The sequence below is a fragment of the Gastrolobium bilobum genome, unplaced genomic scaffold (genome assembly GCF_033153095.1).
Source record: "Gastrolobium bilobum isolate Gb01-03AN ecotype WA unplaced genomic scaffold, APGP_CSIRO_Gbil_v1 utg10772, whole genome shotgun sequence".
NCBI classification, from domain to species: Eukaryota; Viridiplantae; Streptophyta; class Magnoliopsida; order Fabales; family Fabaceae; genus Gastrolobium; species Gastrolobium bilobum.
This window is the reverse complement of record NW_026897585.1, coordinates 96,498-119,969: the sequence shown is the minus strand read 5'-3', so window position 1 is coordinate 119,969 and position 23,472 is coordinate 96,498. Positions and strand designations below refer to the sequence as shown.

At 33.9% G+C, this 23,472-nt stretch overlaps 3 protein-coding genes and 1 non-coding gene across 9 annotated transcripts; 1 reads left to right on the top strand and 3 right to left on the bottom strand.

The window, feature by feature from the left end:
• Nucleotides 1–2,733: 2,733 nt before the first annotated feature.
• TRNAE-CUC (transfer RNA glutamic acid (anticodon CUC)) lies at nucleotides 2,734–2,806 on the bottom strand. Its single transcript has one exon. It is a non-coding gene; the product is annotated as a tRNA-Glu (tRNA).
• Nucleotides 2,807–5,859: 3,053 nt separating this feature from the next.
• On the bottom strand, nucleotides 5,860–7,408 carry LOC133308343 (presenilin-like protein At2g29900). Of its 2 annotated transcripts, XM_061508960.1 has the most exons (2): nucleotides 6,570–7,408; nucleotides 5,860–6,401 (listed from the first exon to the last, which is right to left on the bottom strand). In XM_061508960.1, exons 1-2 carry the CDS (start codon nucleotides 7,385–7,387, stop codon nucleotides 5,978–5,980), a joined length of 1,242 nt encoding a protein of 413 aa, XP_061364944.1. In that variant the 5' UTR covers nucleotides 7,388–7,408; the 3' UTR covers nucleotides 5,860–5,977. The 2 variants fall into 2 exon arrangements, with proteins under 2 accessions (XP_061364944.1, XP_061364943.1); XM_061508959.1 differs by having other exon boundaries at nucleotides 5,860–7,408.
• Nucleotides 7,409–7,583: 175 nt separating this feature from the next.
• LOC133308330 (glycine-rich RNA-binding protein 3, mitochondrial-like) lies at nucleotides 7,584–10,762 on the top strand. Of its 5 annotated transcripts, none has more exons than XM_061508940.1 (5): nucleotides 7,584–7,645; nucleotides 8,183–8,326; nucleotides 8,431–8,499; nucleotides 8,651–8,757; nucleotides 9,704–10,762. In XM_061508940.1, exons 2-5 carry the CDS (start codon nucleotides 8,185–8,187, stop codon nucleotides 10,412–10,414), a joined length of 1,029 nt encoding a protein of 342 aa, XP_061364924.1. In that variant the 5' UTR covers nucleotides 7,584–7,645; nucleotides 8,183–8,184; the 3' UTR covers nucleotides 10,415–10,762. The 5 variants fall into 5 exon arrangements, with proteins under 5 accessions (XP_061364924.1, XP_061364925.1, XP_061364927.1 ...); XM_061508941.1 differs by having other exon boundaries at nucleotides 7,628–7,645; nucleotides 8,139–8,326; XM_061508943.1 differs by lacking the exon at nucleotides 7,584–7,645 and having other exon boundaries at nucleotides 7,689–8,326; nucleotides 9,704–9,992; nucleotides 10,074–10,762.
• A 1,755-nt stretch (nucleotides 10,763–12,517) lies between these two features.
• Nucleotides 12,518–17,633, bottom strand: LOC133308351 (uncharacterized). Its single transcript, XM_061508972.1, has 3 exons — nucleotides 16,486–17,633; nucleotides 15,323–15,744; nucleotides 12,518–13,563 (listed from the first exon to the last, which is right to left on the bottom strand). Exons 1-3 carry the CDS (start codon nucleotides 17,426–17,428, stop codon nucleotides 12,724–12,726), a joined length of 2,205 nt encoding a protein of 734 aa, XP_061364956.1. The 5' UTR covers nucleotides 17,429–17,633; the 3' UTR covers nucleotides 12,518–12,723.
• Nucleotides 17,634–23,472: the final 5,839 nt, after the last annotated feature.

The following is a 23,472-nucleotide window of genomic DNA, read 5'->3' as shown; positions in this document are numbered from 1 at the left end:
AGGTTCAACTGTTGATGAATGTTGTCCTGCCACATCACCAGATTGTCCATGCTTGGGCATTGAACTGATTGGGATATCATCATCACTATGTTCTGCAGTTATATGGGAATCCAATCCCAATTTTGGAGGTGCATTTGTGTCTGTCTGGGACTTATTGTCATCATTTACAGTAACATGGATGTGCTCTTGGCTTGAAGATTCAGAAGCTTCGGAAAATGATGTCCCCAAATTGCTACTAGCCATGTCCTGATGTCCTTGTTCTGTGACTACTTGAAAGGGATTATGTGATTCAACATTTGTGGGGACAGTCTCACATGCAGATGGTTCGTTTTGCCATGAATCAAATTCAACAGGAGCCTTGTTGTTTGTATTTGTAAGCTCATGGAATGGATTTCCTGGTGATGACACATATGTAGATGGTGCAAATGATGAATTGAGGCCTAACAAATCATCAGTTGAAGAACGATGTGTTTCATCTTGAGAGCCAACAGGATATGTGCTTGAACTACCATTATTCATGCCCCCAATATCAGTGTTGTTGGTTGAATCACTCGGATCATTATCCATGCCCCCATTACCTATGTTGTTGGTTGCATCACTAGGATGTAGGAAGGGGTTTTGGGATGATGATGAAGAAGAAGAAGGGGGGACTAGGTTGTTGTCCAATGCAGAAGGTTGAACTTCCAAATGGCTATTAATATTATCTGTGCTTACATGTTCTTCTTCTGTCAATGGAGATTTCTGATGCAATTCCTGTTCACCTATATTTGTGGCAGGACCAGTTCCCAAACCAGCACTAGATCGGTTATCACCTCCAGTTTCCATCAGCCAACAACGTCAAGTGATACAATGTCCAGAGATTCTAATGGAAATTTTGATAAGCTGTAAAACCAGAATCTAAAATTAAAACTCACTTCTTAAAACATCATAATCACAATAAAGTGTTTTTTTTTTTTTTTTTTTTTTTTTATGATGCAAAAATCTAAAGAAACAACAAAATTGCATCTGCATATACGTTATATAAAGAAGTGCACAAATTTTAAAATTTTCATTCTCTTTAAAAAAACAGGCATAATTGTGAGATCAATAGAATCTGAATAAAATCACAATGTCAAGACAATCTGGTTTATAAAACATGAAAATTCAACATAGCAATTGGTCTATAAAACATCCAAAACGAAAGAGAGAAAAAAATACTCAAGATTCTATGCCTCATCATGATATATATATTTATTTATACAAAGGGAAAATCTCCTAGGCAAATGAATACTACAAAATGATTGAAACTTTATGGACATAATGGCAAAACAAACAAACCCCATCTTCATGCAGAAAGTAAAATTACAAAAGAAAATACATTCCAAAAACAAAAACAAAAACTCAATTCAAAACGTGCTGAAAAATGAGAATTTTACATTAAAAACACCAATGTGCCCGAAGATCCAAAGAGACTGCCGAATCAACTAAGCCAGATATGGCCAAGAAATCAGCAGTCCCATTCCCTCTACGGACTAACAAAGATGAAGCGTGTCAAGAAAATAAGGCGAAAGTTAAATTGAAGAACATGACAGATGGAGAGAGAGAGAAAGTGATGAATTGGAACAAGAAAGAAAGAAAAAAGGATAAATAAAACAGATGGTGTTGCACAAGTTTAGGCGTTTTCTTCTAAGTAACAAATTTCAGATGACATTATGCCAACTATTAACCTCTTCATATTGCGTTGTAACATGAATGACGTGGCTTCCTTATTTGATCTTCTGATAAGGACAAATCTAGTTAGCAGTTTTTCTAGTTATCAAAATGTACAACTCAGGTTTCTCCTTCTCAGCATAAATCACTCAAAAGTTTCTATATAAGTCAAAAAATAAGGGTGGCAAAACATTACGCCTGAAACAAACTTAATCGTCCAGTGATTTGTTAATGTTATATCGTTATTCATCCATGAACCATCCTTTCAGCAATTGTGCAAAATTTTTACTTTAATGCGCATAAAGCTTACAATTTCATTTTTTTATTCATGGCTCTAGCAAAAAAAATAAAAAATTGTGTCTTCATATATCATGCGTCATAAAGATATAGTAATTGTCAATTTAGCGTGGACCAAAGAAGATGTTTTAAAATATTATGTATAAAATCCAAGCCTTCCAACTAAACTAATTTAGAATTGATTTTCTTATGTTAAATTTTTACACGATTTTGTTGTATGAAGGTTTTTTTATTTATCTCTCTTTTCATATACATTTACAAATTTTAATAGGACCTCACTTATTTAATATGAGAGATATAAAATTTTCACATTAAGTTGTTGTCATGTGAAATTCCTAACATTCATTCTTCAACCAACACGATGATGCCTAAGTACCATATCGATTAATCAATTAATACATGTTAAATTACCTTGTCTTGCCCCGGGGAGTCTTCTGAGTATTTAAAAGTTGTTGATGAAATCTGAACACTGACCCAAAGTTTGCAAAGCTTGTCCATGAATGAAAATTGTAGACACAAGGAAATATATATATATATATATATTTTATTTTATTTTTTAATTTTTTTTTTGGAGATATTAACTCTACATAATTCTACACCTCACTATGTTGAGGCTTGAGAGGAGTCCACATTCTTGTTTAGCACAAGAAATGCTTAAAGCCTGAGTATTCCTTTCCATTCTAATAGAGTCAATATGGTGCGTGATGACCCATTTGTCCTCGGTCTTGGAAATAGAAAAAAAAAATATTCCGTTGCCGGGACTTGAACCCGGGTCTCTCGGGTGAGAGCCGAGTATCCTAACCACCTAGACTACAACGGAGGTTAAATACCAAGATACACTATTTTTTATTTGATGAGAAGTTTTTTGTGATGAAACATTAAAGTTTAGGATGGCCCCCCTTGTCTTCATTCTTCTTTATCAACATTACCCTTTGTGGAATGCCGATATCATCTACGCAATACAAACACCGTGTAGATTATTAAAAACAAAAAATCAAATAAATGAACAAAATTACCTACAATTTGACAAAGGAAAATCACAATAACATTTCTATCAAATATTAAAAAAGCCATCTCTTAGTTTTGAAATTATAAGAAGTTTTCTTATTATTTATTAATATGTTTTATATTTAGATGCACGTGAAATTTAAACAAGCTAACTTATATTCCCCAAAAGTATTTTAAAATCCCTAGTTCATTATTCTTATAAATATTTTTTTAAATGTAAACAGTGTAACATTTTTGGTTATTTAACGTTAACAAACAAAAATTAAGTGCAATAGTCGTACAAAAAATCTAAACACAGATAAAATTTATCTTATTTGAACAAAAAATTAACTATACCCAGCTACAGGAAAAATTTCTGATACAATGTATCCTAATCATAGTAAAAAGAAGAAGATTTCTGTAATATTCTTAAAATATAGGACCCCTTTACATTTACTATTACCCATGCTCCAAATCACTTTATATGAGGTCTGTATTCAAAAGAGTTGAGTACTTGACAGTTGTTCATTAAGAAAGTTCAATACATCAATATATAGACATAATCAGAATCCAATCAAATTTTATTTTATATATTCAAGCCAATATCTTACCATATGTCTAAAAAATATTTATGAGTAGTCAGCGTTTTGGAGTAAATACTAATAGCACTACCCAGATTGAAACAGACTTTTTCATAGCAATAAGATTTTTGATTTGACTCTTCTATGCAAGGCAACTCGTGTCCCATACTTTAGGGGCTGCATGTTGAACAATGAAGAAGGCACACATTCTTTAAGTTTATTGGCCTAAGACAGAAGGCTGAGAAGATGGTGACAGTGACATTCAATAGAAGAGGTCATACAATTTCATACATCTGCTATTAATAGCAGAGAGGCCGTGGATATACGTCAATGCATATGGCGATGCAAATTAAGGTAGCATTTGAAGGTTTATTTTGGGATTGATGGGAAAATGTAGGTGGATATTGGAAAATACCATGTTTGGTTCAGGTTTTTTCAAGAAATACCAGGCAAATAGGATAGATGAGAAAATGAATTTTGTGTTGATTTTTGGATGAAATTCACTGTTACAAAATACCACTTGAGATGTGGTATTTTGAGATGACTGGAGAAGTGAAAAAACAGGTGCAAAGTTTCTCCCGAACATAGATTTTGCATATTTAAATAAATTTCTCTGGTAATATTTGAGTCAACCAAACAACTTTTTTTACATTTTCCTATCAAACTCACTTTCTAATTATTTTCTTATCAATTACATTTCCCTAGTAAAAAAAAATTTCTTCCGAACCAAACACTCATTTGATTCCTTCGTACAATGCACTAATTCTCTCCTAATTCTCATTTGCCACTGTTTACATCCATATCACAGATCTCCCCAAACTTAAACTCTTCAACTCTTCAACTCTTACAACTCTAAACTACACTATTCTGTTACAATCTGAACGCAGAAACCCTACCAGTTTCCTCATTTTAGCTCATTGAGCCTAATCCTGGCCACTTAAATTCCTTAAGTAGTTGCTGCTCTGAAAGTTTAGTAACACATTTTTTAATTACTACCCTTTTGGCCTTCCAAACCTCAATCTATAACCCTATATCCATTCTCTTCAAGTAGGCGCTCTCCTCATATATAATAAGCAGCTTCTTATATAATTAGTGAAATCATACTTCAAGGGTGCAGATTGTGCGCCTGATATTAAAAAAGTATCTACATACGAGACAAGACACATTCATTTCACAGCATGAAATTTCCGTAATTTGAAAAGAATGTTTTGGAGTAGATCTACAAACATGCGGAAACGAGAGAGAAAACAATATAATAGTAGAACAGTTTCAGTGAAAAGTACAACAAAAAGTAAAGTGAATTCGGTAATATGCATACCGATAAATGAAGTAGCAATCAGAACCTGAATGAAAGAAAAAGCTCACCAGAAACTCAAACTTAAACCCCCTAAACAAACTTAAACTCCAACGGAACCTGTAAATGAGTATCAACCACGTAGCTTCCAAGTAATGATGGTTGTGAACTTGTGAGACTCAAAGTTGTGGTTTTTCCACCCTAATTTCTCTCTTTGTTGGATCATATCTCAGTTCCTACATGTTAATCCTTCAAAACTAGGAAATTCAATTAAAAACCTGCTTTTGGAACCTGCTGATTCAAGTTGATAAATCCACGTATTAAGAAATATCATATGCTTTCCTTTTTCATACAAGAATAAAACATTTAATGATTCAAAGGGCTACTTAGCTCCATCCCATTTTGCACTGTAGCCATGCAATATCCCATGTTTTCTAAATCAATTACTAACTACTAGCTCTGACTAGCTGCCATTATATACATATCTGTAAGTTCATTTTATTTTATTTTTGGTAAGTAAGAGATTTATTGAATTTCCTACTTATCTACCAAATTATAGTTATTTCGACAAAAAATCATGATTTAAGAATTTCGATTGAGTGATTGATATGTTATGTTTCACGGTCAGCTGGTCAAGCAATGATATGTCTTTCGACCATTTGCTATAAATTGATTTCAATAGCTAAAGCCAATATATTTTGGATCTTTTGACATCCCTACTTTAAAGAACAGGAATGGAGTTCAGATCAACACGTTAGGTATTTTCTAGCCACCAAACAGAAAAGAAAGAGTTGCTGAACAAATAGTTTATTAAAAGGCATCAAAAGTGAACTGCTGAGCATAGCTCGACTGGTATCTCACCTGGTCTTAACCTGGGACCATGGTTATGTGGTAGGGGGTTTGATCCATCACATCTCCATTTCACTTCACCCTTAGGTTCTTAGGATCTCCTTAGAACCAAAAATGAAGGCATCAAAAGTGAAGTACTATAAATAGAAAGAAAGGATACAGTTCTTGAAAGCCCTACAACGAAAGACGGGACATTAAGCCCAGACTTTCAACTAATATACATAGTCATGGAATATGTTTTGTAGCCAAGTACCAAATTCAAGCAATATTATTCCCAACCTTAGAACATCAAGAGATTTAAGGAACATTGTACTACAAATATTTCAAGTAATAGCCTGGTCAAGAAATAAAACAACACACCCAGTGCTATTGACACAGGAAGAGCAGGCAAAGCTTTCTGATATAAAGCCAAAAGCATCAAAGTTATGCCCAGGCCAGCAATGATCGCAAGATAACAAGCATACACTGTCATATAATCATACATTGCTGCCCTGCCAACCAAAACACTATAGAAGATAAAATCACCGAGCCCTAACTTGATTGCGCCAGATGAACCCAATCCAATTCCCTCTAGCATCAAATTTTCATTTGACATGGCATGTTCTGCTCCATGGGGCTGAACATTCATTCCGTGATTAATCAAGGGAGCAGAAAGGCCTGAATCAGTTTCTTGAACCAGTCCCTCTTCAACTCTTACCAAATTTCTGTCACTATAGGTGCCATTAGAAGTACTAGAATTCAAATTTGAGTTTGAAGAAGCATTTTCCCTAACCAAATTCGTGTCATCCGGGTTGTTGCTGATCGGATTTGAACTCGAAACATTGTTTGCATCAGAATTGGAATGTGAATCAGCATTGAGGCCTTGACCCAACACAGAGTTGGCATTCACATCCGAATCAGTTAAAAGATTTGAATTCTCAATCCTCCTATCTCTCCACACACGCCCCTGAGTTATAACAGCATCACTTGGATCCAAATTACCATGGTTCACTGGCCTAGCCTCATAAACCAATGCAGGAATTTCTTCATCTCTTGATATTGCAAGCTCCACCAAAAGCCTCAACGGCCCAATAGGCAACAAAACAGCAGCAAGATCATACAACGCCATAGTAACAAGCATGGCCCACGTGGTCCACTCAGGCAACATAGTAAACCAATAAGCAACCAATATTCCAATAATAACCAAGTACCCTTGGGTCACAAGAATTGCCATTTTTGACATAAACACGGCCAAAACACCGACAACAGCAAAATTACACAAAACCAGAAAAAACGTTATGCAATCAACGGGGGTACTAAAATGCTGAATCAAGAACAATGATATTTCACCACCAAGGAATCCCAAGACAACAAAAGCAGAGAAAGCCATGTAGAGTTTCAAGAACCTGGTGCATCTGAAATAGAATAGAAGGACCAAAACGAAGGTTGCAACAGTGACAACAACTACGAAAGCCAAGGAGTTCAAAAGGGCACCTAGGAATTTGTCCCAGGAAGAGTCAGAGGTTGTCTCGGTGTATGCTATGGTTGCCACTGATGCTTCGAGGGAATAGTTGGTATCGAGAGTTGAGACCAAGATTACAACAAGGAACATGCAAATTGAAACAGGTGCCACGATTTTAACAATTTCAACCCCCAAAGAGTCAATAACGCTTGAAGAGGATCTTTCGATTTGTGTTTGTGTTTGTGCCATTAGAAATTGGAAATTGAGAGTGAGATCACAGTCAAAGATCGAAAGATGAATGTTATCGTTATCGATGCTACCTTGCTTGCCACTTCCTTTCTCCCATTTATTGGGCCGGGCCGAAACATGGGCTTAGGCCCGTTTATATTGAAAGGGCCCATTTTTTCTCTTAAATCTACATAAACCCTTTCCCTTCCCCGTAAAAGGAAAAAAAAAATATCTTGGTTAGGGTTTTTGGATTTCTCACTAGCTCAAAAGAGAACACAGGTATTCGCTGAATTCTCATGCTTCTCTTCATTTCTGTTTCATCTCACTGTTTCCTTTTATTTTATTTCCGATTCGATTTATTTATTTAATTTTTCATTTAGATCGATATATTGCTTCCTTCAACAACAAATTGATCCCGGTACCATATGTTATGTGCTATTCTTTTGCGTTTTCAGTCTTTGTCGGAGATCAAAAGATCTCTCTCTTTTCGTGCTCGGATAAGAGATAGGAGAGTTCGACACTTGGATTCGTTTTGAAATTAGTGTTATTGGCAGCTAAATCTGAATATTTACTGTCTTGAGTGATGATGAAGTTTAAAACGTAGCTTCCTTTAGAATTTCTGTTCTTGTTTGGAACAAAAACAAAAAAATGATTGTAAATTTTTTTATATAGATCACTCACGTCTCCTTCAGGTTTGTGTTGACAATCGCATTTTCTGATGTTTGGGGTATTGGTTAATTTTTTAAATTGTGTTTTGAATGATATGCTGTAGAGAATATATAACAATTAACGTTTATGGTTTCCTTCGGGTTACAGCAATGGCTTTCTTTGGTAGACTTGGGAATATACTAAGAAATGCAGCAAATAGGCGGATTAGTCCAGAGTTACGTTCATCCCCATCTGTTTTCCAGGCTATACGCTGTATGTGCTCTGCTCCAAGTTCAAAGCTGTTTATAGGAGGTGCGTTTGAACTACGTTATAAGTTGAATGATTTTTATGGTTTTTCTTCTTTACATGTTTGATAATAACGATTTGTATGAATATATAACATTTGTCTGTGGCAGGTGTTTCATATTCTACTGATGAGCAGAGTTTGAGGGAAGCTTTTTCAAAATATGGTGAAGTTGTTGATGGTAAATAGTTAGATTCTCTGCTTTCTTTTGTCATCTATAACGTGTTTTATCTTGGGGGTAACCAATGAAATTCTTTTGAAATCTTTTCTTTTTCATAGTTTATTTTCAACTCAGTAATAATTTCTTTTTTAATGTCATGTTCTTTGTATAGCAAGGATAATTATGGATAGAGAAAGTGGGAGATCCAGAGGATTTGGCTTTATTACTTACAATTCAGTTGAGGAGGCTGCAAGTGCCATTCAAGCCTTGGATGGTCAGGTAACACGGACTTCTTGTTCTTAGTATTATAATTTTGTGAATATCATTGGTTGTGGTTGCTGCAGAATGATCACATCTATTTGCTGAAGCTACATATGCAAGCCATTGAATTTGTGGGATATGCATGCTGTATATGCGATGCAAATTTTGTTTACTTAGCAGTCTGTATTTTGTGTTTTATTTTGTTGAGAGTTTGAAAAAATATTGCTGTTTTGTCCTTTTTCCTTTGCAAAGTTTTAAATTTGAATATTTGTGGCGTGGTGGCCTTATGCGGTCCTCAATCGCAGGGTGATGATGTTGTCGTGGCTGCATCAGGTGATGCAGACCAATATTTAAATCCTTTGTTTTTAGAAATGCAGTGGTTATTTATTAGGTACAGATACCAATCAGCATTATTTGAGCATGTGTAGATTTCGGATGATGTCTGTCGGGACTGTTTTGGTTGTCACTTTTGTCTTCTGGAATCATTTCATCATGACCTCACCTGCTAACTGTTCTTACAATGTCAAATTTTAGCATGGTCCTGATGAAAGTAATACCAAAACAGTGGCCCTTTATTGTTTTCAAATGAAGGGAAGATATTTTTATTAATCATTAGAAAACCCATAGGAAGAGAGAACTGTTATCCTGGCTGTTATTTGTTTTCCTTCACTTGATAGAGGCATGTGCAATTTAAAGACTGCAGGAGTATCTAGTTAAGTGCCAGGCACTTAAAACACATCTACCTAATTATATTTTATTGGGGTAAACTGGTAAATTTTCAGCAACTTATCTGTGATTTATGCAAGTGTACTCTTTTCCTGGCGATGCTTACTATCTTAAAGTTTTATATTTTTAAATCCTCTATTAGCCTAAATTATTATTATTATTATTTTGAAAAGTTAATGACTAGCGATATTGTATCACTGCCACTTAATGCTTCACCGTTTCTCCATGACATTTTCAGGATCTTCATGGTCGCCGGGTTAGGGTAAATTATGCTAATGATAGACCTCGTGGATATGGAGGCGGTTTTGGTGGTTCTTATGGCAACACACAATATGGTGCTGGAGCTGGTGCTGGCTATGCAGGTGCTTATGGTAGCTCTCCATATGGTGGTGGTGGTGGTGGTGGCGGCGGCGGCTATGGTGGGAATGTTGGTGGAGGTTATGGTGGTGGTGGATATGGTGGAGGTGGCTATGGATCAGGTGGCAATTATGGGGGCAGTGGCTCTGCCAATGACTATGCTGCTGACAGTGCTGGTGGGAGTGGAATGAATTATGGGAATGATGGTAAGTTTGCAAGTGGAAACACTTACACCGATGGAAGTAGTGGAGGCTATGGTGGTAACGGTGGGAATTTTGGTGATGCTGGTGGTGTAGGCAAATATGAAAGCTCTGCTGGTTTCCCTAGCAGTGATAATTATGGCAGTGCTGGTGGGGGTGGCAGCTATGGTTTTCCTAGTAGTGGACATGATGGAAGTTCTGTGGATGGCAGTGGTGGTACAGGTACTGGTGGATATGATGGAAGTGCAGGATCGGAATATGCCAGCAGCGGCCAATTTGATACCAAAGAAAGCAGCAATGTGGATGAGGATTTGGGAGGTTTTGGTGACTCGTTGGAAGGAAATTACAAGGACGACGATGATGATACTGATAATTTTGCCAAAAGGGCTTGAGGAAGCTTGTAGCAATAGCTCTTAGTTTTCTATTGCCCGTGTGCTCTGTAGCCTATCCCTTCCTAAATCTCTGTGGACTTCAACCTGATGCGCATTTCTATCATGTTATGTTGGTCAGCAATACATGACTGGAAAGAAAGTAATGTCATTTCATCATAAGTGTCATTCTATTTAAGTGTCGTTCTATTTAAGTGTCATTCTTTCCTACTCTCCTTAAGAGGCGGGCATCTCAATTTTGTGGCTTTGAGGTGATTTAGTATATTGACCAAATTGAGATCTTTATACAGCATGTAAATCAGTGACTTGTTGCAACAATAATCTAAGACTGATGTTGGAATTTACGATGAGTCCTCCATTTTTAGTAATTTACATCTGTGCGAAATTTTATTTTCGAACTGTGATTTATACCTTCCCATAAAAAAAAATTGTGGCAGAGGGTGTGAATCGCTTTTTTAATTATGATAGGATTTATTTGTTTAAAATAGTTAACTCTGCAAGTCAATTCGGTTAAACTTCTAGGTCCTAGCTCGAGGTTCACATCAAGAAACTAAAAATCATAAGTCTAGTTGATTTGGGCGTTGTTATCTTCTGCTTTCCAATTACTAATCTTAAACTCTGGTCTTTCTAACGGGAGAGTAGAAAGGATAAATTGTCACCGTGCTAGAAGAGAGTTCCTTTGACATTGTCTCTTAATTGTCACCATGCTCCACCATATTGAACCCCCGAATAAACGTTAATTATGTAAATGTGAGTGCTCATCATCAATGATGCCCGATTGTGAACTTTCTTCAGAGCATGTAGATTAGTTCTTCATTAGCCTCATACTTAAAGCTTCACCGTCACCGAGTAAATTCATAACTATTGGCTGGGGCATAGGATCCCAGTCGTCCTAAACCTACCGATTTACTATAGTAAAGGGAAATCTTTCTGGGAACAACCCTCATGCTCTTTATTATATGCAATTACGTGCATATCTACGAAACATGATTTTAGTATCACTGTGTATCTTTAAAGTCAATCATATGAGGTTTTTAACTTGCTGTCATTGTTATATTGCTGTTTTTGTAATTTACAGTTTGATACTGTTGCAAATGTTCCAGACAGTGGCTAATATAGTTAGGATTTTTTTTTATTTTTTATTTTTTATTTTTAAATACTGTCACAATTGGTTTAATGCGTACTCAAAGTATAATAATTAAAATGAATTCACTAATAAATTGTTGTAATATCTTTGTATTTTTTAATTATATTCTTTTTTCTTTTTCTTTTTTGTAAATAATTATATTCTTTTTAGGGTTAAGATGATGGGGATTAGGGGTGCTAAACGAGCCAGGGACCTTTAGCTCGGCTCGGGAAGGCTTGAGTTTACATGTCTAAAATTGATTGTTGGACCCAGGCTTGGACTTGTATAAAAGCTCGTTTAATAAAAAGGCATCAGGCTCCAATTCAAAAGCTCGGCCTTAGAGCCTCTCAGGCTTGCCTAATATATATTTTTTATATTTTATATACTACTTGTGATAGCTCTCTCTCTCTTCTCAATTCATTTCATCACATTTTATTAATTAAACAGACTTTTTGAATGATTTTATTTTATATTATGCTATTTGGATATACATTAAATTTATGAATATTTATGGAATTACTAGTGCTGTTGATTGTAGATTTTGTTTGGATAAATTTTTGTTGTCTTATTATTTTAAAGCAGGCTAACAGGCTAAACCAGGCTTTTATTTTTTATAAATAAGCCAGTTCACAGGCTGATATTATATTCGTAACAGGTAACAGGCTAAGGTCAGTCTGACACATTTGAACACAAGCTCGACCCGTTAAGATCAAAGCTCGGCTCGGCTCAGTTCGGCTCGTTAACACCCCTAATGGGGATGGAGAAAGGAATGCCGGTGCCCCCACCGAAAATCAACTAAAATTTACCAAACAATGCTACCGCCACTAAAGTTAGACCTAGTGCGCATAAACTAAAATTAGAGCCTATTTGAGAAACAAACGCTACATACACACTATTCACAGTAGAAAAAAAAAAATCCATACTAATAGTTATCACAAGCATGCTTCAATGCAATTCGACTAATCCGTCTAATAGGCTACAAAAAAAGTTTTCACTGGTCCTGAGTTTTAAGGCAGTGAACTCTAAAGCATGCAAAGAGAGCTATGCTGATCATCACACGGAATAGGATGCAAAAATAAGGTCAAGGGAAGCTTTGTTGTATTAATGAGTACTATGTGTACCCCAAGAGAAAAAAAAGAAATGTACTCCCCTCTTCTATTTATACACACCTAAAAAGTATCTGATGTCAATGTTCACCTTCATCCATAGAATTCAATATCCTTCGTGCATTTTTGAAAACAGGAGAACCTTTCTTGGTCCTTTCAACAATTTGTCTTATTAATTGCCTTTCTACTTCATAATCACAGTCACAATTTTCATCTCCAGGAACATCATTTATTTCATGAATACTGGAGCTTTGCCCTTCCAACATTGTGACCTCGCCAGAAGAGAGTTCCCTTAATAGTCTCTCTCCATTAACAGTGGAATAAGTTAGGGGACCATTTGTTCCACAATGTTGAACCCCTAATACATGCCAATCATGTGAACAAGAACATACTTTGTGATCAGGACTATGGATGCCTGATGGTGAGTTTTCTTCCAAGTCGGGTATCCTTATTAATTCTTCACAGGCATCATTGTGTGCACCTAGAGCTTCACCTGATAAATTCATAACTTGGGTATCGGCTATAGGGTCACTATAGATAATATCAACTTCACCTTTATCCCAAACTAGTTGGGGTCGGCAAATCAGGTCACAACCATCATAAGTCAATATATTTCCTTTAGTAAAGGAGGATGGAAAGTACTTTTGGGAACAACCTTCATGTTCTGATTCCATAAACCGTACTTTCCTCTGGCTATTTTGGAGGGCAATCTCAAGCTCATTAACACGTTCCTCAAGTCTGGATTGGATAACTTCATGCAAACGCAGACTTAGTTCATGAGCCGAAACAGCATAGTTTGCAGGGAAACTCATATTGTCCCCAGCATCGTCATTTAATTTTGGATGAACAAAATCTTTCCCATTGATCATGTCAGTTTGCAACTCACCTTGAGCAAAATCTGCTACGAAGTCTGGGTCAAGCTGCAAGAAATTTTTTGCAACATTAGCACACCATGGACCCATGTTAAGCACTGTTAACTTGAACCCAAATGTCACGGAGAAAAACATAAAGTGGTAAATTTACACTGAAACACAGGAGAACAAAATAGAGAAAAAAGCACAAAAACTTGGGAAGTACACTATACCCACAAATTTGAGCTAGCCTTATTCCTAAAGAATTCAAAGAGATTATCCAACTGAAAAATAAAAAAAATTCTATAATAAAGTCAATAAACACTCACTCTGTCCCAATTTCAATTTTCTTTCAATTCTTTATGCAAACTAGGGTAGACTTAAGTTTGTCGTCCAAGCCATAACACCAACATTTTTTTTTCCCACCAATGCAAGTTTTTGCTAGGAAGTAGGAGCTTTCAGTCAGTGTTTGCAATTCCAATTTCAACTATAACAAAATCAATCATATGAAAGAGAAACCCATGCTGCAGCATAAAAATAATGCAGCAGATCTTCAAGTAACAAATGCATTTAGCTACCCTAACTTCTAAATATTCAGAGACTTAACTTAGATGACTTTGACTTGCCACTTCACATGTAAATTTGTTTTGCATGCTCAACATATTATAACAGATGTCTGACTAATTTGTTGAATTGTTCTTTCATCTTTGTTCATCAATAAACAAAACTTCTCTTCCATTCCCCATTTTTCCTTCATTTTTCCTTTTCCATTTTGCAAGTACCAAGCCTTACAAAATCCAGAGCCATAACAAATAGTATTAAACTATTTCTCTAAAATTTCTTGGGTTTTAATTTTTCTTTCTTTCTATATATATATATATATATTTGGTGGGAAATAAGCACATGGTATAGGAGGTTATCAGAACCATAAGATCCTTTAAGTTCACGAAAGGAACATTATATTTGACAATATGCATCCAAGAATGTATCCACAGTCTGGCGCCCAATATGCATCCAAGATATTTTCACATAAGCAAAGCTACTTAAAATTTGAAAAGATAACAAAAGCAATTTGCCATATTAAGATAACTAAACATAAGTGTATAAGAAATGGTTTAAAGAAAGTGACATAAAACAGATCAAATAGAGGAAGAGTGATACGACACCAGTGGTAAAAGAGTATTGTAGGAAGCATAATAGGAGATCCCACCTCTCAATGCTGACTTAGCAAAATGGTTAGTTAGTATAGAATATTCTAGAAGTGGGTATGGATAATAGATAGAGAGGAAAGAAATGGAGAAGGAGGCAATTATTTGGGATTGAGTTAGGAACTTGGGAGAGAAGGGGTAATTTACCTTCTTGATTTCTTGCTATTTTTTGTAATCTTTCTATTTTTATTGGCTACTGTCATTATTGTTTGTAATTTTCCTTTATACTTTTAATATACAAAATCTGGTTTATCTAGGAATTACTCTGTATCCCTTTCATTTTTTGTTTCTGAGTTGAAGATCCTATCAAAGAGCTATTATGAGGCATTTGTCTTTCATGACACAGGTCTAGATTACATGCATTGTAGAAGTGAAAACAGGGAGGAATATAGTAATATTATATCTCTTCAGAGTTCACACACATAAATAAGAAAGAGCTATTTTAACTCAATTCTCTGTCACATACTCACATCTATCAGGCATGGGAACTCAATTAGGGTCCTCATAAATAAAAAGCTAAATAGTAAAGCACATCACAACAGAGATATTCCAAGACATTGGTATGTGCCTATAGGATCATGTCATTACTAGGAAATGGACAGATAAACATTTATGCTTACCTCTAAAAGCTCAGACAGTGTTCTTTCTTGACTAGATTCATTCATGTTTAAACCCAATCTCTCAAGTTCAGCTTCAAGCTCAGCTTCAATTTTGCTCATAGCGTCTGAACTTTCCTCTTCCTTCTGATCATATGATTTTTTGCAGTCAATTATTGGAGAATTATCCATGTGCTGTTCAGCATAAAATCCATTTAGCTCCTTATCACAGAAAGAATGATCACACGTATCCTGTGAACCATAATTTTCACTGTGTAACTCCTTCACTGTCATTGAATCTTTAATTTCAAGTTCCTCATGTAGATCTTGAACCAAGTTTTCAGTCTGCTTCAACAACTTTCTTAACTTATCCATTTCTCTTTTATTTGCCAAGATGGAAGTTATTATCCCAAAAGAAATGCCGAGACTGAAGAGAAATGTTGCATCTGATGATTATGCACGTGTCAAAAAGAGTAGTTATTAAAGCAACACACCATACAAGAAATCAATTACCAGAGAATGAATATCAACTTATGAAATAAATAGCAACACACATCATTTAAAGGCCAATATTTGAAGTTACCTATAGTCCTATACCGTTTATTTGTTAGGGTTATAAAACTAGCTGTGACCAACATGTTAAGACCAGAGAATAAAACCCTTTTCTAATTGATGCTGGGAATGCCATTTTAGGACCTGAAGCAATTTATTTCCTCCTCTGCACCAAAACAACATCCATTTGTAAAGGAATAATGAGATTGACCAATTGTACAAGATGTCGATTCTCAGGAAAATTTGGTTTTTGAATAGTGAAACTAAGATTCTATAATATCCTTCCAATATGTAAGGAGTATAGACCAGTTCAAAACCCATTTGATTTCCAAATAACTGATAATATGAGTCTCATTCTCTGAGACTAGTGAATTGTACATAAACATAAACCTGAGAGTGAAAATGAAACAAGATTCCTTCACAAGAGACCGCAACTAACCAGAGAATGCACAGGAATCCCAAAAAAATTGATATCACGATGAGCAGACTGATAAATTTCCTCAAGAGCAAACAAGTGTATTACTCCCAAGACAAAACAAAAGCATTTCTAAATGTAGGCATAAAAGAATGTACAGAAAACAAATATGTGCAAAGCAGCAAAAGCTACAAAGGTGTTTGTAAATCAAGAACCATACCATGTTGAGTATGGATGCGACTTCCACTGAACACATCATTGGAAGAGCTCAATCTCCCACTTTGTTCATTGCCTGCATTGGATTTCATCTTCTTGGCATCATTAAATGATTCTGTTTTCGGTAAGTAAGGAACTCCAAATAATAGATTTTCATCTTTAACTTGACCGACTTCTCTATGCAACTTATTTTCTTCACTTCCAGTATTATCCTCATCATTTGTTGTGCTGATTATTTGGCTTCTATCACTAACAAGAAATGACCTTGTAGCCGTGGGTAGTGATGAGAGGGAACTAAAGACGCGTTCTTCCATTTTGACATGTTGTTTGCAAAGCTGAGCCATTAGACAACTTTCTAAGGAGTTTAAAGGCCTACTAATATGGCCATACAAATGCTTAGTCCTGAGAGAGGTTTTGTTTCCAGAATGCTTATGAACAGAACCCACTTCTCCTGCAGACAAATCAGGAAGCAGGAAACCACAATTGCCACCAATATTGGTGCTTTGCACATTTCCATCATTAAAGTTTGATGCAGAAAGGACATCATCACTCTCATTGCAATTCCTGAAGCTTCTTAATTTTTCACTACCAAGCCCTTTGTTATAAGCCAATTCTATTGTCAAAAAACCATCAGGTGAATTCACATCTAAAGCCCTACTATCTAAACAAACATCGTTGCCCAATTCATCTCTCTGTGCTTGTTTGCAAAATGGATGGCTTAGGGACTCAGGATTCTCAAAATTGAAATCCTCTAAAGAAAAATGAGATGAGCCATCACCATTCTTTGAAAACCTGTTCCAATATTTAGCTAAGTACCAAGCTCCAGCAACGGCTGCAACAACCCACAAATCCATTTTGGCTCCCCCTTCCACACACACACACAAAGCCACTACCCAAACTCCACAAAACAGATAAACCCCTTTACCTCCATTACCAGCAACAAACATGAAAGGGACAAACTTTCCATCAATTTAGGCTAAAAAAATGGTAGGAGAGCTAGCTGGAAACCACTTCCAGGAAAATAAAACCACAATCCCTGATTCACTAACTAAACATATATTCTTCTCCCAACTCTCAGTAATATTATCATCAATCAAGAATCCAATCCTTCAATATAATTATAGGAGACTATTCCCCAAGTGGATGGACGGAGGATTCAACAACCAGAAATAATAATAATAATAATAATAATAATAATAATAATAGGGAAAAAAGAGTGAAAAAAAAAAACTTCAGTTTTGAAACCAAAATCTATGACTATGACACACAACCAACGACCAACAACTTTTGCAACCTGCACCGAAGGTTTGATTCCCACAAAAAAAAGAATGACACGCGCTACTTACGTTACACTACAACACTGTTATAAATAATTTCTCATAAAAAAAATTGTGATAAGAGAAAAAGGAAAAAAAATTTGCAAATCGAGAAAAAAATAAATGAGATATTTCGAAGTGGCTCTGAAAGTAAATAAGCTGCGGGGGTTGGCGAGTCTATTTCTTTGGTACAATCGAAGTTTGGGGAGAAGATCCAAGGACCATGAATAAATTCATTACTATCATTGAACAATCCAATCCAACTATACATACTTCATCCAATGAACGTATGCTGCTTTTGGCAGAGTATATATATTTTTTAATTAGATAAATGCAATTATTAGGAAAATAAATTTGGAAGGAAAGTTAAAAAAATTTGTTTGGTTGAAAAAAAATTTACCAGAAAAATTGAGTTAAATTTTATGAATCTTTATCAATTTTTTTCCACTTGCCCACTTATATGCAAATATCACGTTGAGATTGGACAACTTCAATAGTGTGTTTCTTGTGTTTGGTAGAGCAGATATTTTATTTACCAGGTAAAAGCAATTATCAGGAAAATGAGTTTGGTAGGAAAGCTAAACAAAAAGTTGTTTGGTTGGTAAAAATTTTACAAGAAAAAATTGAGTTAAATTTTGTGAATCTTTGTCAACTTTTTTCCACTTACCCAATTATATACAAATACCACGTTGAGATTGGACAACTTCAACAATGTGTTTCTTCTATTTTTGCATTTGATTCTGAATTGGTGGACAAATGACTTTGGTGGGTAGGTTTTTATATCTTCTCTACCAAACAAATACATCATCGATTGCCAAACTCAAATGCATGGGGATCTCAACAAAAAACTTGAACCAAACACTACCCTATTTTTGCATTTGATTCTGAATTGCTGGACAAATAACTTTGGCATGTAAGTTTTTATATCTCCTCTACCAAACAAAGACATCATCCATTGCCAAAGTCAAATGCATGGGGGATCTCAACAAAAAACTTGAACCAAACACTACCTAAGAGTAAAATATTGTTGGTGTTCCATTTTAATTCCTTAATAAAAAAAATTTGCAGTCACTCTAGAAAACCCATATTAATACCTCAAAAAGACTAATATATGGGTCTATTTTAAATTTCATAAGGAGACTGAATCTAACTTTTTTTTTTTTTTGGATAAGATATTGTAACAATCAATTAGGATTATTACCAATGTTATTACTAATCAATTTCACCGGTAGATCGAGTATATTGATCCAACAGTTGTATTTATTTTCACCTTTGTATAGTTATGATTCTAAATATTTAATACTTTATATTTATTTTCACCTTTGTATGGTTATGATTTCTCATAATTAATGCTTTTTTCACATTAAATATGGGGAATCATAACCATACAAAGATGAAAATAAATATAATCGTTGAATCAATATAATCGATGGTCTAACGGTGAAATCGATTGGTAATAACATTGGTAGTAACTCTAATTGGTTGTTACAATATCCTACCTTTTTTTTAGGTATTAAAATGGGAAAAAAATTATTCTCATATTACATGAGGTAAATTTTCTTTCCCAGATATCCTTCAGTGATAAAATTTCTTCTCATCAGTGGGGGAAAAACTATCAACATGATCATACAACTTTTTTATTTTCTTTTTTATTTTTTAGGTGATAGGCCCTACCACTACGTGACATGACATAAGATTTCTTCTCTCATATGACTAGAAAGTCTTTTGATTGGATGGAAATGAATGTAGAAATACTAAATCGTTCTAGATCGAATTTGTCTCATAATTAGATTGATAAGTTTAAAAGAAATTGCTATAGCCTCTATTCAAAGGGGAGATTTAAGCCTAGATATTATGGTGATTCAGAGTCATAAAGATTTGACTCTGAAAGGGTTAAAGAAAACTAAAGACTTGATGAAAAAGAGAATATTGATTATCGAACCAGTGCGTCTGTCTAGAAAAAACAACGAACAATTTTTTATGTATCAAACCACAGGCTTTTCCTTAATTAATAAGAGTAAGGACCAAATTCATGAAAGATATTCAGAAAAAGGTCGTGTTGATAAGAAGAATTGTGAGAAATACATTCGAAGAACAAGAGATCAAAAGATAACGGAAAATAAAGAAAAAAATACGTATGATTTGTTTGTTCCTGAAAATATTTTATCCACCAGGCGTCGTAGAGAATTTAGAATTCTAATTTGTTTCAATACTAGGAATCTAAATAATACACATAGAAACATAATATTTTACAACGAGAATAAAGTCAACAATTTCTGTCAAGTTTTGATGAATCTATATAAATATAATTTTTATATCTATTTGAATTGATTAATAATCAAATTTAATAATCCATTTTTTCAAAAAAAAAAATGGATTATTAAATGAATATTCTTTTTGATACAAAATTCAAAATTAGTGTCATTACCCTTACTGATCAATAAAAATATCTATAAAAAAGACGGGCCTTATATGATACAAAACTCGTTTATACCGCTAACTTCAAAAAAAAAAAGAGAGAAGACCCGGGGTCGGTTGAATTTCAAGTATTTCATTTCACAAATAGAATACGGAAACTTACTTCACATTTTGAATTGCACAAAAAAGACTAATTTAGATAAACCCATTAAAATGTAACCTGTAAATTTTGTTGTAAAGCAAAAGTATTTTACTCTTTTAATAAATATCTTCTTATTCACTTTACGGTAAATCAATCTTACAAAAAAAAAAAAAAAAAAAACTTTTATCAATATTTTGAGTACCCAGTGTTTCCGAACACACGTGGTATAATTATATTACTTTCTTCTGAGAAGAAGAAAAGTAATAATGGAATAAATTTTTATATATTGTACAGTATTGCATTTAATAAATTACAATATATTGTATATGGCACAGAAATTAATATTTTGTTGTATTAAATTATATTTTTCAAATCTAATTTAAATTTAAAAAATACATTAATCTAAAAGAAATATATTACTCTAAAATAAATTTAATTTAATTTAAAATATATTGTAAGTTTAGGCTATAAATAAATACTTACTTACTTGTTTTAAGAAGCATTCTCCAATCTAAAACTACATTAAAATATCGCCGGATAACTCAGCCCAGCCCCGATAATTGTGGAATTAAATTTTCACCATAAATTAAAGGGATGATTTATAACTATGTTGCAAGAAAATGGATAAATCATGTCATAAAATATATTTAGGGAGCGTTTGGTTAAGTGTTTTGATTTAGTTCCCAGTCCAAATCTAATTGGCATTTAATGATTCCTTTGTTTGATAGACAGAATTCAAAAATTATGTCATGCTTCTCTTTTCTCCATCTTTGGACAAATATGTGCAAAAGGAAAGGAAAGTCAATGTAGAATTTGACTAATTCGAAGGTGGTATTCCTAAAAAAGTAGTGGAATCACAAAAAGGTGAACGAACGCGTTACTATATTACCCTTAACCTCACATATGTGTTTTAACCCATCTTCACATTCAAAAATTAAATCAGGGATTTTTCGGTATTTCAATGCATTTACCAATTATTATTTCACTCTCAATCAAAGAAAGACTCACAATATTTAACCTAATTTTTCTGATAAAATTTTGCCAACCAAACAGTTTTTTCCTACCATATTATTGGTAACTGCATTTATCTGGTAAAAAAAATATTTTCTCTACCAAACGCCCCTTAAGTGTAAGTCCATTTTTAAAAAAAAAAAAAAGAACATCACAAAGTTCAATGGATATGCTGGGAACATCTATTAATTCTAAATCCCTAAATTAAAAGCAAGAAATAAAAGTTATTTGAGTGAAACTCAGAAACAATAATCGTTAGCTGGTTCATTCTATCCAGGTTGACTCAATGGACTAAATTTGAGTTAATTAGTAATGGGCCGAATTTGATACATAATGAGCCCAGTATGCTAAGATTGTGAATTATTTGAACTGACATTTTTTTTAATTATTTGTTCATATAATTGAGTTTAAGGAAGTTCAGAAATGCATAAATCTTTCTCACGATTTTCCATGGTCACATTGATTAGATGAGTTAGCTTTCCTCCATTCACCTTGGGCTATGGCTTTGTATTATGCCCACCTTGTATTGTATGAGTACAATCTATCTTCGACAAAAATGAAAATGAAATTTTTTACATATGGTTATCAGTGCCGATCCTTCTACACATTTGTATGATTATATTATCCATAAAGGCCAGCACAGAAGCATTTCTATTTTAAAGACCCATTAAATGTGCATGTGCTTTAAAAATACATATATAATAAGTTTTATTCATCAAGGAATGGCATGTTAGGGTCGCCGGCTTTAAAAATTGCATGTAAGATAATGTGATTTTTTTAATTGAAAATATATAATGTTCTTTTTATTCTTTAACTTTAATTATCCTTTTTGAGACAAGTGGGTCGCACAGAATAATAGCTTAAAGATCTGTTTGGATGGATTGTTTTTTTTTTTTTTTTAAAAGAGCATTTTTTATTGTAAATTTATTTAGATGTCTGTTTTTTTTTTTTTTTTTTAAAAAGTCACAAAAAAGGCAAAAAGAAAAAAAAATTAGCTTCTAAAAAAACATAAATATTTTTTAAAAAAATTAAATTTTTTGTAAAAATTTAGATAATTTTAACTTTTATAAAAAATACTTATAAAATAAGCAAGGCATACAAATTAATTTTTTAAAAGCCGGCCTATAAATTCCCAATTCGAATACTGCCATAATTATGTACCTCTGTTCCAAAAATTTATCTTTCCTGAATTTGAGCCAAGTATTATTTTATACAAGATATAAAACTTAAAATTAGTTCTTATTATACGTTTCTTTTGAAGTATATATACCGAAACTAATAAATTTACAAAACTTTCTTATTGCATGAATAAGCCATTTGCATAATCGCAAATTTCAGTTGGTTTTTTTTTTTTCTTGGATACAAAAATTTCAGTTGTTTGTTCCATAGTTTTCCTCTCTTATATTGTCTAAAAAAAAGTTACCAAGATCGTGTATCAAGTCAAAGAATACTATTTAATTTTATAATCATGGCCCATTGTACAAGCAATTTCGTTTGTTTTTTTTTTTTTTTTCTTGACTCAGCATTTCTTATCTCTCTTCTTGAAAGTCGTGTTGATGCACATGCGGTGCGGTGTTGAGAGTTAGGAAACATACATATAAATTTTTGGCGGTTGCATTAGTAAAAGGAGGCTGCCCCAATTTACTCACATTCACTTCCCAAATTCTCATTTCCAAGCAGATATTATTTTCATACTTCAAAGTTGAGGGAATCACATTCGAACAAAAATTAGTTCGATATAAAGGATGCAAATTGCAAAGACACTCAACAGCTTTTTCACTCTCATAAAGCATTTTTATTGCAATACTTTTTATTTTACTAATTATCAAGACTTTATAATGAAATTTATTTAACAATCATATATTAATCAATAATGGGACTCAAGTAGGCATATGAATTGATTAGAGGGGTGATGATGCAGATGTTTTTGTTAGCGGGTGAAGTGGTTCAACATAACAAGGATTTAAAAGGAAATAATATGAACTATAATTCAAAGAGCGCTAAAGAATCTTCAACGCAAAATTTTAAGGTGATAGGTGATGGTCTTTTTAATACTTTATATTTTATTCTCTAACACACTCCTCACGCAAGAGCCCTTTGGGCT